Consider the following 13,311-nt stretch of genomic DNA (forward strand, 5'->3'; position numbering starts at 1 on the left):
TTAGTGGCTTAAAACAAGTCTTTATTACTGTAACCCACAAAACCATGGGTCAGGAATTTGGACAGGAAGCAGCAGGCAGGGCTCCTGTCTGCCCACTGATCTCTGGAGCTTGAGCTGGGATGGTTCAACACCAGGTGACTCATTCTCTGCCTGTTTGTCACTCCAACTCGCTGGCTCTGGCTTCCTGGTGGCCTGGTGACCTCAGGGTAGCTGGACTTTCTACATGGCGGGTCAGGACTCCCATGGAGAGGGCTTCAAGAGAGAGGGGGTAGAAGCTAGTAATCAAAGCCCTGCACCTGGAAACCTGGTGTCCCTTCAACCATTTTCTCTTGCCAAGTAGTCACAGAGACCACCCAGACTCAAGGGAAGGGGATGTCTCTGTCAGTAATGGAGAATTTGTGGTCATCTTTCCTCTATCACAGCTCGGATTACTAGGACTCTTTAGTTGAGAGAGATGAAAACACCTACCTCAGACTGGCTAAAGGAAGAAAACGAGAAGGGCTATATGGTTGGGTCATGTAACTGAAAGGCCAGGGATGTATCTGGCTTCAGGTGCAGTGGCTTAGGCATCTGAGGGAGGCTTGGCCCTAAAACCAGGACCTAGGGAGAGCCTCTCTGCCCAGATGCGGCACAGAGCTTACAAGGTCTCTCGGGCACATCTAAACCCTGGCTGTCACCCACAGCTGGCTTGGTCTTCAACAGAAAGGCCTCTCGGGGAAGGCAGCATTTGGGCAGAAATCTGAAGGAAGGGAAGAAGCCATGTAGATATCCGGGCACAGGCACCAACAAGGGCAAATGTCCTGGGGTGGACGTGTGTCAGCTACGGTTGAGAAACAGCAAGGAAGCCAGCTGAGCTGGAGTTGAGCAAGCAAAGGGAAGGAGTTGAGAGAGACAAAGAGGCAAGAGATGGCGTGGGTTTCTCTGAGTGAGACAGGAGCCCTGAGAGGGTGTGGGCAGAGCAGGGACAGGGTCTGAGTTACATTTTCACAGGATCCCTCTAGCTGTTGTGTTCTGAATGGACAGGGGGAATCAGAGGGACTTCCACTGAGGAAGTTAGCCCAGTAATCGAGGTGAAATGATGGCGGGGAGGTAGCTGTGTTGATGCGGGGAGTGGTCAGATTTGGAAATGACACCCTGAAAGTGGGTGTGGGAGACCCTGGCTTGTACCTCACTATTTTCTAGGGATTGTTGCTCTGGCCACTTCCCTTCACTCCTACCCCACCTTACCCCTCCAATCAGTCCTTCCTGCCCACAAGGTGGCAGAGTGATTTCCAATATGCCAATTTAACCCATCCTACCAAGGTAATTCAGACCTTTTTTTTTCATCTTGGTAATAACCTATTAAAAAACTATATAACGAGCCCATTGAACCTGTGATTTTGGCAGTAATACAAATTTACCTTTTAGAAACAATTTGGTTTCAGGAATTGATTTAAAGACTGGGGCGCCTGGGTGGCTCAGTTGGTTCAGCGGCTACCTTCAGTTTGGGTTGTGATCCCGGCGTCCTGGGATGGAGCCCCATGTTGGGCTCCCTGCTCACTGGGGAGCCTACTCCTCCCTCTGCCCCCCACCCCGTGCCTTTTCTCTCTTTTTCAAATAAATAAATATAATCTTTAAAAAAATAAAGTAAAATTATTAATGAAATAGCACGGGGGTAAAGAGATGTGGCACACAATTCTGAAGAAGGTAATGGATGTAACCAGACTTTGGGGAGGGTTCCTATACACGGGGGCCTTCCCCTTCCACCCCGGCCATCTTGAGCTGCTGCTCTTTCCAGAAGGCGCTGAGCCCTTACACCCTCTGCTCCCCCAGCTAGATGTCAAGTGTCACCTCCAGGAATTTCTTTGCAAGTCATTTGTTTTTCACATTAAAATTTGTAATCCATCTGGAATTTATTTAGATATATGAGGGGTCCAATTTTATTTTCTTCCAGATAGTCACCTGTGCCAGCACCAAATATTTCACAATCTACTCTTCCCCTGACTGACTTGAAATACTACCTTTGTCAAGCATTACATTCTTACTTCTACTGGAGTCTATTTCTGCGTTCTCTCTTCTTTCCCATTGTCTGTTCTTATACCAATACCATGTTGATTTGATTATAGCAGCTTTATAATATGTTCTGATTTTTGTAAGGTAAAAACCCCATGTTATTCTTTTTCCAATTTTCCTTGGTTATTCTTGGGCATTTATTTTGCCATGCAAACTTTGAGGTCCATTTTACCCAGTTTTTTTAATTAAAAATCACCCGAATCTTATTTTAATTTGAATTACATTAAATCGATACAGAAACTGTGGAGGAATGGGCATTTTGTGGCATTAAGTTTTCCCACCCAGGAACATGGCCTGGCTTGCTCCCTCCCAGATCTTATTTTTAAATCTTGCAGAAGATTTAACTCCATTTATGTTTCTGTACTGTTACTTCATATGCTTCATTTCCATAAACAATATACAGTACTATTTCGTGTTTAAGATTCTGCCAGTTCTTTCTTTGACTAAAACGTTATGTGCTTTGCGCCAATCTGTACAATGTGACTGACTGCTGCATGGCATTCCATTCAAAGGACTTTCCACTGTTTGTTTGTTTGTTTATCCAGTGTCCTCAAGATGGGCCATTAGCTTGCATCCAGAGTTTCCTTTAAATTTTTTTCTTTCCAGGGGCGCCTAGGTGGCTCAGTGGGTTAAGTCTCTGCCTTCAGCTCTGGTCATGATCTCAGGGTTCTGGGATCGAGCCCTGCATTGGGCTCTCTGCTCGGTGGGAAGCTGCTTCCCCTTCTCTTTGCCTGCCTCTCTGCCTACTTGGGATCTCTCTCTGTCATATAAATAAATAAAATCTTGAAAATTTTTTTTCTTTCCTTTTCTTTTTCTTTTTTTATTTTTTAAAATTTTAATTACCATTCTTATTATTTTTACAAATAGTGCCCCACGAATATTCTTGCCCCACATTTCTTTTGTTCATGTGTGAGAGCTCTCATGCCTAGAAGAGGACTTGCCCGGTCGTGTGGCATTTCTATATTCAACTTTCTAGTTGAAGGGGCAACCAAATTACCTGCAGAATACTTTTAAAAAAAAAATATTTTATTTATTTATTTGACAGAGATCACAAGTAGGCAGAGAGGCAGGCGAGGGGTGGGGGGAAGCAGGCTCCCTGCTGAGCAGAGAGCCCTATGCGGGGCTCCATCCCAGGACCCTGAGACCATGACATGAGCCGAAGGCAGAGGCTTTAACCCATTGAGACACCCAGGCGCCCCCACTTTTTTTTTTTTTAAGATTTTATTTCTTTACTTGACAGAGGGAGAGACAGTGAGAGAGGGAACACAAACAGGGGGAGTGGGAGAGGGAGAATCTGCCTTTCTGTTGAGCAGGGAGCCAGATGCAGGGCTCCATCACAGGACCCTGAGGTCATGACTTGAGTCAAAGGCAGACGCTTAACCGGCTGAGACCCCCAGGCACCCACCTGTAGAATACTTATACCAGTTTATATTTTGGCCAAAAGGACAGGAGAATCCTTTTCTTCTCTTCATTCTGGTCAGCTATGGGAAGTTTCTGTCTTGACTTTTCTTGGCAAAGTTCTGTTCTTCTCCCTCTTTATCTTTTTAATAATATTTTTTAATTTTGGTTTTTAATCTGTAGTTTTTTTTGTAGGGGATATATATGGCTATACATGTGAGTATGTGAAACTGTATATATCTATCTCTATCTTAATCTTTGTATCTTTATTCATCTGTGGAGTTTCAACAGTAACTGAAGCTTACACAGTGAAAAGTCTTCTCGGATCCCTGGCCCCAGCCACCCATACCTCCGTCCTTTTGTGTGTGCCAAAAATTGTTAATGATTTCTTGTGTTTGCCATCCAGAGAAAGCCTATAAATATGTACACAAATATACTCTCTCCTATCCCCGTTTTTTTTTTTTTTTTTTTTTTAAGATTTTGTTTCTTTATTTGACAGAGAGAGACACAGTGAGAGAGGGAACACAAGCCGGGGGAGTGGGAGAGGGAAAAGCGGGCTTCCCACTGAGCAGGGAGCAGGGAGCAGGGGCTCCATCCCACGACGCTGGGATCATGACCTGAGCAGAAGGCTGTTGCTTAATGACTGAGCCACCTGGGCACCCCTCTCATCCCCGTTTTTAATAAATGGTAGCACACCATACTTACTCCTATACAATTTTATTTTTCCATTAAAATTATTTGTTAAATTATTCCATTAAAATTATTCGGGGACCATTCAATATCCTGACATAAACAGTCCCTTCCTTCCTTCCTTCCTTCCGCCCTTCCGTCCTCCTCTGCCCCCCCCCTTCCTTACTTCTTCCTTCCTCTTTCTTCTTTTTCTTTCATGATAGTGGCATAACATTCTACTTTTTGGTCATACGACAATACTTTAACCATCTCTTCTGCATGAGCATCTTTCGTTTCCAATCGTTTGCCACCAAGTACAAGGCTACAGTATATTTCCTTACAAATTTCACAAGCGTGAGGGCATATCTATACCCCATAAATAGAATTATTGGTTCAAAGCATAAATGTGTTTGTAAATATGATATTGTCACATTCCCTGTCCCACCCCAAGAGTGCATTTGCTGGCACTCCCACCAACATATCTCCCCAGTCCCGTAGGAACACAGTATGTAATCAAATGTTTTGGTATGGCTAATACTGATAGATATAAAATGGTATCTCAAAGTGTTTCAGGGTTTATTTTCAAACAGCATTATGTGGTATAACTTACCCACCATGAGGTTTATTCATTTTAAATATACATCTCATAAATTTTAGTAAATTTAGGGAGTTCCAACCACTACCACAATTTAATTTTAGGACTTCTCTCTTCCCAAATCTTTCAACATATTTTAAATGCTCATTTCTCTGAGTAAGACTGAGCATGTTTTCATCAATCTAAGAGCCAATTATAGTTCCTTTTCTGCTCACACCCTTTGCCTATTTTTTTCTCTTTTATTTTTGTTCTATTGACTTGTAGGCACTCTTTATATATTATGCTCTCAGACTAGGATAAGGGCCTCTCCCTAAGCACCCTGTGTTTCCAATTCTCACAGGCTGGAATTAACAGAATCTCTCTCTCTCTCTCTTTTTAAAAAAGATTTTATTTATCTATTTTTTTTTTTAATATTTTATTTATTTATTTCACAGACAGAGCTCACAAGTAGGCAGACAGGCAGGCAGAGAGAGAGAGAGGGAAGCAGGCTTCCTGCGGAGCAAAGAGCCCGATGCGGGGCTCGATCCCAGGACCCTGAGATCATGACCCGAGCCAAAGGCAGCAGCCCAAACCACTGAGCCACCTAGGCGCCCCTTTATTTATCTATTTGACAGACAGAGATCACAAGTAGGCAGAGAGGCAGGCAGAGAGAGAGGAAGGGAAGCAGGCTCCCCACTGAGCAGAGACCCCAATGCGGGACTCCATCCCCAGACCCTGGGATCATGACCTGAGCCAAAGGCAGAGACTTAACCCACTGAGCCACCCAGGCACCCCTTAACAGAATCTCTTAATGTGTCTACCCCTCCACCATCCTGTGAGTTGTCTGCACACAGTGACCATATCCTGTTTCGTCCCATGCCCTCCCCTATCAGCACATGACCTGACCCAACGTAGGTCTCTGCAAATACGCTTGGATTCAATATCTGTAAATACATGTTCTTTGCCCCTCAGAGTTCTGTCACAATTTGTGATGATGTATTAATTTGTGTGGTTATGTCTGACTCTTCCTTGTTTCTCTTTTATTTGTACTATATGTATATCCAGGGTCTAAACAGTGTGGCCGAACACATTATTTTAAAGTGTTGATTGGATTTATTAATTAATTCATTATTAAATGGTTTACAGTACCTAGAGGGAGAAAGATATTGTAAATTCCACCAAAGGATACAGAGAAGAAAGACCAAAACCAACACAGCTACGGCAAATGGTATTTCTATGAGGGACACATGCCTGACCCGTGGGCCTGAAGTGGGTGGGTGAAGACTCCAGTGCACAGAAGGCTGGTGACACAGAACTCCAGCATTACATTATCAGGCCAATCTTCCAAATTTTCAAGAAGCTGAAAATGAAGTTCTTTATGTGAAATCTCCCACTTTTGAAATGTTGGCGACAATTGGTCACTGCATGGGCCCCTGAGACTTGGATTGCCAATTTTCAAAGCCTGGATCACAAACCTCCTTTTAAATACATGCTTATGAGAAATTCTCATAACTCTGGAGGGGAAGTTTGCAGAAGCAGACTTGAGGCTCAGAGTGGGAAAGTGATTTGCCTAAGACCACCCAGCCAGAAGGTGTGTGAGTATATGTTGGGGGGGGGGGGGTCCTGGCCCAAGAGCCTGTGTTAACCCATAGCTCCTCTCCTGGGAGGGAATTGGGGCACTTCTGAGGGAACAGGGAGCTAATTCTCCAAGTCCTTGGGCAAAGCCTCTCACAGGGTTTGTCTCCACCCCCCTAAGCAGGGTGAGGCTTGGCCTGGAGATGGGCCTGGAAGTTCAGTGGGGGCTGTGGCCTTCTCTAGTTCTAGTTACTTCACAGTCCCCATCCCATGCATAGCAATCAATCATCACCTCCTCCTGACAATTTGGGTATAACTGTCTTGTATTATGAGTGAAGTCTCACCCAGTGGCCCGGGCCTTCCCAGAGAGGCCAGGCTCCCTGAGAACACAGGGTGATAAGTGTTCTCTGCCCTCACAACCAAGGCAGGCATGCCTTGCCGAGGGGCCTCCATGGTGCTTTTTCCCTTAAGTCCCAGGCCCCTCGGGACTTGCCAGAGGGGAGGTTGGTGGAGCCAGGCATCCTGGGGCCAGGGTGAGCAAAAGACAGGGGCAGGCTAGGGGGGAATGGTCTAACGATAAGGAAAAATGATCATGATAGCAGGGCACAGTCTCTCCCACTTGCTCTGGCCTTCTCTTGTCCCCATTCACTCATTCCCAAAGTTGTGCCTGATACCGATCAGTTGGGAGAGGCGTTTCCAGCCCTGGACTATTGCTGGGGAACAAGACTGACTCCCTTTCCCCCAGGAAACCTAGCATTCCAGTGGGGCAGGAAAGCTGGCAACTTGTGCAAACAGAAAGGAGACTAGTTTACTTGTGCTAAGTACTTACTCTAAAGGAAAAGTCTGAAGGCTCAGTTTCACTCTCTGAGGGGTGACATTTGAACAGAGACAGTATACACTCTGGGTAGTGGGAACAGCAGACACAAATTGCCCAGGAGTGGGAATGTTCTGGCTTGTTCAAAGAACAGAAAGAATGCCACTGTGACTGGATCAAGAAAGGGGGAAAATAGGTCTGAGTGATCAGCAAAGACTATTACCCAGATACCAGAAGAGTTTGGCTTTTATCCTAAATTCAGTGGATACATTCTAAGAAATGATTTCTTGTTGTCAACTAAGAGGTGTGACCTTTGACAGTTTGGTAGGTCTATAACTTCCTGCCAGCCATTATCCTTTAAGGAAGCACTTATGGAGACCTACTGTGTGTCAGCCCAGCCCTGGGGACACAGCAGTGACAAAACAAAGCCCCTGCTTCTGGAGATTCCACCTCAGGGAGGAAAGGACCCCTGCGCCAGCTCTTCTGTCTTGTGACTCCGGTTCAGGCTGCCGGTTCCTGGGGACCCCACTCAGGACACCAGCGGTCGCCAGGTGGCGCTCTGCGCCTGCGCAAGGGCCGCGACTCGGGGGTCGCGGGGCCGCACCGGACCCCTCAGGCGGGGGAGGGGCAGCCAGGCGGAGAGGCGGGGCCCGCGCCGCAGGTTGTGTGACTTTGGGTTTGACCTGCCTGGAGATGAGCTAATCCCGCCGTATAATAGACGCCGGGGAGATAGGGAAAATGGCTGCGGCGCTATCTGCGTCGCCATGGGGACCATCGCGCGCGCGCGCCCCCGCGCGCACGCGGGCGGGGCTCGAGCCTGGAAAAATACAGCCTTTGTCGGCGGCGCGTGTCACTCACGGCGCGGGGACCTCGGGCGGCGGGGCTCCAGTCTCTTTCCTCAGGTCCGGAGCTGGGAGGCTGTGGGGCCCCGGTAGGGCGTGCTTGCTGAGGCGGGATGGGACCCCCGGGTGTTCCCAAACTCCTCTGAAGACCCCTTTCCCTTACACAGCCGCACACACCGTTTAGCACATCCTATTCCTTACACTGGCGTCCATCACACCCGCACACACCTTTCGCTCCCCGCTGGCTGGCTCTTCCCCAGGCTGGAGAGGGGTCCCAGCTCCCCAGCTCGTGTGTACGGAGCCTACACGTGCACGCGCAGGCACAACCCAACCACTGCCCTTCCCTCTTGACCCTTCTGCAGCACACCCCGGCACACCCAGGCAGACAGATACACAACAATGCAACCGCCTTCACGCAGCTTTGTGCACACCGGGGTGAACACGGACACCTAGCGCACTCACTCACTCCCAGCAGTCACAGGTGTGCTTACAGGCCGGTATGAACCCACAGCACTGAGTACTGTTGGACACCTGCAGGCACACAACACTCAGAAGAGTAACACACCCATGTCCAAATATACACATACACACGCAACCTGTGTGCATTCCTAAACAGCCTCACCCAGGGCGGATACGTACACAATACGCTCGTTCACCACACCTGTAGACACAGATTTGCACACCCACTCCTTCACACACGTGTCTACCCACCCCGAGTAATATGCATGCCTACACACTCACGTGCAACATCCCTTCCTCTGTGCTCCCTTAAACAGACTCAGCGGGGCCAGCTCCAGGGACAGACGCCCACCACGCATGTGCATGTGGGCTTGCACATCTGCACTTTCCTGTAGCACACTTCTTTGACATCCCCGCATGCACACTAATACCCTTTCTTGTTCAGTGCCCATCCACTGGCAAAGGCGAATGTCCATCCAAACACGCCGGGCACACCCGGGGACGCACAGGCGGGTACCCCCCGGCAGGCAGGCAGGCGGCGCGGGCACAGGACGCCCGGCGTGCCCCCCGCGGACGGCTATCTGCCTGCCCATCAGCGCGCGGATCTGCGGTGGTAAATGATGCATTCGATGGCGGGCGCATTTGTTGTGTGCGCTCTGAAAGGGCTCCGATAATCTGGAAGGCAGAGATAAGGAACACCATTTATTCCGCGGCACTTTGGAAACAATTCCCAGCCCTGTACAACCCCATTCTCGGGCAGCCTCCGGGAGCCGGGCAGATAACGATTGGCTATTCATTATCTTCGCCGGGAACAAAGATTAGCCGGCCGAGATGAAAAATTACCCCGGACAGCGGCGCAGCCCCGCGCGGACCCCCCTGCCCGCCGCCGCAGCCCGCGGCTCGGTGCCCCGCCCGGCCCGCGGGCTCTGCGCTCGCGCCCTCCGGGCCCGCAGCCTGGCGATCGGCCTCCCGCGGTCGCTTGGGCCGCGGTGCTCTGTATTGCCTCGGTCCCTCCATCGATCTGTCCATCCCGCCCAGCCTGCCTGCCGCGTCCCCACTTTTCCCTGACACTTTTGGAGTCCTTTCTGCTCTCCCTCTTCTCCCACTGCTCTCAAGGCCTGTCCGGGTTCCCTTCTGTCTTCCCATCTCTCTATTTTTGTTTTGTTTTGCTCTCACTCTCCTCTCTCTATCTCTCCCTTGTCTCTCTGTCCGTGTCTCTCCCTCCCTCTCCGGTTAACACTTTGGCTGCTTTTGTTCCCTCCTCTCTGACTCTTTCTGCCACTTTTTAGTTGTTTGTTTTTGTCTGTTCCTGCATGTCCCCAACCCACCCCTCCATTCCCTACTGGTGTCTCTGTCCCTCTATGCCAGTTTCTTTTTAAGATTTAAAAATTTGGATTTCCCTGTTTCGTCCCCCATTCCCTGTCTCTCTGGGTCTTGCCATCCCTGGGCCTCCATGTCTCTCAATCTACCCCCACCCTAGAGGGCCCCCCACATCAAGGGGCCTCACATCCCCTAGCTTCTTAAGGCTGTGTTCCTGACTGCACACCAGAGGCTGGGAGGCTCCAGCCTGCTCTGGTCAGCCCAGCCCAGCCCAGCGGAGAGATGGCAGGTGGGGTGGGAGTGTAAAACCTGGAACCCGCCTTTGAAGAAATGAGACAGAACTAGAAAAGGCCCAGGAAACACTCCGGCCCTGCTGGGTTCATGGGGATTTGCTCTTGTGCCCCAGTGAGGCTGGGGACCCTGGGAGCGGGTGGTCCCAGCGAGACCACCTCATTAGAACGGTTATTCAGCACGGTGCTGGCGTCCGCAGATAAGCCTTATCAGCTCATCTCCCCCTCCCACAGACAGACAGAAAGTGCCCTCACAAATGGCACCCTGGAGCTCCACTGGCTGCCTGCCCTGCCATTTAGGGACGGTGGGTGATCTGGGAAGACACACGTACTGTGTGTCACCCAGGGACACACTCCTCCCCAGACAACAGACACAGGGTAATTAATGCTGGGTAGAGTAACACACATAGTTCAAAGATACATTTGTGCACACAGATGCCCACACCCTAGGTAAACAGACACAAATACCCACCCCAACACATACCAGTTCACACACAGTGCTATACACTGATCCGCAGACACACTTGGCTATGTTCTACACTGTCCACCCTCCCATAATCAGTTCAAAGATATAATGATACACACCAGATAGCCAATGCTGGTAAAAAAAAGACAGGCAGGCAGACACACAAACATGCACAAACACCCCAATTCATAGACACAGGATACCCAAGCGCACAGCTACCGACCCACATAGGGACATACACCATTTTATAAACAAGCACTTGGATGTGATTGCTTCCCATCAAATGATTCAGGGACACAATGATCACACAGATACATAGCCTCAGGGACACACACCCAGTTCCATGGAGACACTCTCCCATGTGCACTTCGGAGGTCAGGCTCTGAAACAGCCACACATAATACACAAACTCTCAGGGACCCACACAACACAGAGTCTCAATATACAAACTCTCAGGGACCCACAAGAAGAAATGGACATTTTAATATACTCAGTTTTGCAGACTTCCCACGTGCTCACAAATGCGCACAGACACACGGGGGCACCCAGGATAGATATTCTCCTGTGTGCACACAGCAAATAACACATGCAACACAGTCACTATCAGCTTCAAAGAAAGACCCACAGATAGAAGATGTCCACAGAGTAGGGGGTGGGGGGCTGGACACTCCTCTCTGCGACACACACTAGTCCCCCCCCCACACACACACACTTCCAAAGCAAAGCACTTTCTCTTGGGGCCCAAGATCCCCAGACCACTTTCAGTCCCCCAGGGCAGCTGGAATGGGACCACACGCCCCCCCCACACACACACACACAACCACTGTGGAGTTGAATTTTGAGGTGGGGATTTCGGAAATACAATACCAAGGCTCTCCTAGCTCACAAACCCAAAAGATTCTTGCCCGGAAGATTCCCACACCCAGTTCCTCTGCCTAGCCTTCCAAAGACAAGCCCTCTACTCCCTAGCTCCCTCCTGCCAGAGGGTTCCTTGGGGATGGGCCAGGGAGACACCTCACACCCCACTTCTGCAAAGCTCTGGTCTGCTGTTGGGAGAATTCAAGTGGAGGTATAGGTGGGATAGGGAGAGGCCATGTGTCTACATTTAGCCGAATCAGCCTGGAAGTGAGGGAGGTGTGTGTGTATGTGTGTGTGTGTGTGTGTGTGAGAGAGAGAGAGAGAGAGAGAGAGACACACACACACACACACACACGCGCGCGCGCGCGCAAATGCGCGCGCACGCAGCGCGTGCCAGATTCGCAAGCTACATTTGGGTGTGTGCACGTGTGCATGCCGGTGTGACCCACATCTCCCGGCTGAGGATGTCCACACAGCCACAGCTGTATGCACTAACGCGTGTGCACAGATGTATGTGTGCGTGAGCACTATTGGAAGAAGGTTGGAGAAGAGGAGCAGGCGGCTGTGTACGTGTGTGAGCGCTTGTGGCCACGGTTTGTGAGGGTCCCCGGGGAGAGTCTCCAAAAAGAGACGTCCCGGACTTTCTGAACATACACCCTTGAGAGCAGGGGTGCTCATTTGTGCGCCCCTGCGAGGGCGGGAGTAGTCTGGAGTATGGGCGAATAGGGTGTTGCGCCTTGAGTGCCCACCGGCCCTCGGCCTGCCGCCCGGCGGCTGGACCAGGGAAACGGGGGGGCAGAGCTCTGGGCACCCTCCTGCCCCCCCTGCGCCGCTCCCGCCCCCTCAAAGTGCTGTCGAAATAAAAAGCAGCGGCCGCTGCGGCCGGGGGAGGGGAGGGGGAGCGAGAGGGAGGTAACAAGGCCAGCGCCGCCCGGGATCGCTGCTCAAGCCTCTATCTCCTGGCTGCCTTCGCCCCCACCCCAGCCGGCCCCCGTCGGCCACCGGGCGAACAAAAGCGGCCCGCCGCGCACCATGTAGCCTTTCGGCGCGCCGCCCGGGCCCTGCTGGCGAACGCCGCCAGCCCGCGCGGGTGTCCTGTGGGCCCACCTAGCCGCGCACCTCGCTGAGCGCCCAGCTCCGCTCCGGCCCCGTCCACCCGGGGGCGCCGCCCGCCGCACCTTGCTGGGTAAGTTCCCCCACCTTCGCCTGACCAAGGCCCTTCCAGCCCCCAGGTCTGGCCCACCCGGCCCCCTAAACGCGATCTGCCTAGCCCAGTGGCCCCTAACATGTGGCCTTCGGGGTTTGCCCTGGTCCTACCAGCGGCTCGAACCCCAGGGCACAGGGGCCTAATTCTGAGGGAGTATTTGCAGAGTTGAGGACAGCAGGCCCGAGTCGGGCCTCCCGCTTTCCCATTTCTCGGATTCAGCCACACATAGGCCGAGAGCTCGGGTTATTCCCTGTGCCTCGAAAAGCGCCCCACCTCCCGGCCCCCGGAGCTGAGGTCTTTGTCTCGGCCGCCCCCACCTCCGGGCCACGGCGGCGGAGGCGCCCAAGTCGGGCAGCAGAGCCGAGGCTGCACCTGCCGACTGGTCCCGTGCGCCGGCTTTGCGCGGCTTAACCCGGCTCGCTCCTGCGTGCGCCCCCGCACGCCGCGCCCCGCGGCCCTTTATCCTGTGTGGCTGGGGTGCGGGTGGGGGAGAGCGCAGGGTCTGGAAGTCTCCCCCCAGCCCCAAGCCGGAGTAGGAATCTGTTCAGTGGGATTTCAATAAGAATAGGGCCGCCGCGGGCTCCGGGATCTGCCGCCGGGAGGCGTAGACGGCGGTCTGCGTCTGTCTGGACGCCAGGCATTTAGAATTCTTCAGCAGCGGCCAGGCTTGAACTCCCGGTTGCCCCAACCACGAGGGGAAAGATCCGGCGTTCGGGGCCCCGGAGAGTGGCGGCCACTCCTTTCCCGGAAAACACGGAAGGAAATTCGTTGTTTTGGAAAAAGCTAC

The 13,311-nt window shown here is 51.6% G+C and overlaps 2 protein-coding genes across 2 annotated transcripts in view; one reads left to right on the top strand and one right to left on the bottom strand.

The window, feature by feature from the left end:
* The window catches only part of LOC116586354, a 15,590-nt gene continuing 2,279 nt past the window's right edge, over positions 1-13,311 (bottom strand). The window contains exons 2-4 of the mRNA XM_032336241.1: positions 8,666-9,058; positions 7,941-8,000; positions 1-252 (exon numbers count right to left, since the gene is read on the bottom strand). Coding sequence (XP_032192132.1) covers positions 9-252; positions 7,941-8,000; positions 8,666-9,009 — 648 coding nt within the window. The 5' untranslated portion in view covers positions 9,010-9,058 and the 3' untranslated portion in view covers positions 1-8. The remainder of the gene's footprint in view (positions 253-7,940; positions 8,001-8,665; positions 9,059-13,311) is intronic.
* Positions 12,183-13,311, top strand: part of GATA2 (GATA binding protein 2) — a 14,154-nt gene continuing 13,025 nt past the window's right edge. The window contains exon 1 of the mRNA XM_032336005.1: positions 12,183-12,503. The gene's annotated coding sequence lies outside the window, so the exon portion shown is untranslated. The remainder of the gene's footprint in view (positions 12,504-13,311) is intronic.

This window comes from Mustela erminea, chromosome 1 (genome assembly GCF_009829155.1).
Source record: "Mustela erminea isolate mMusErm1 chromosome 1, mMusErm1.Pri, whole genome shotgun sequence".
Lineage (NCBI taxonomy): Eukaryota > Metazoa > Chordata > Mammalia > Carnivora > Mustelidae > Mustela > Mustela erminea.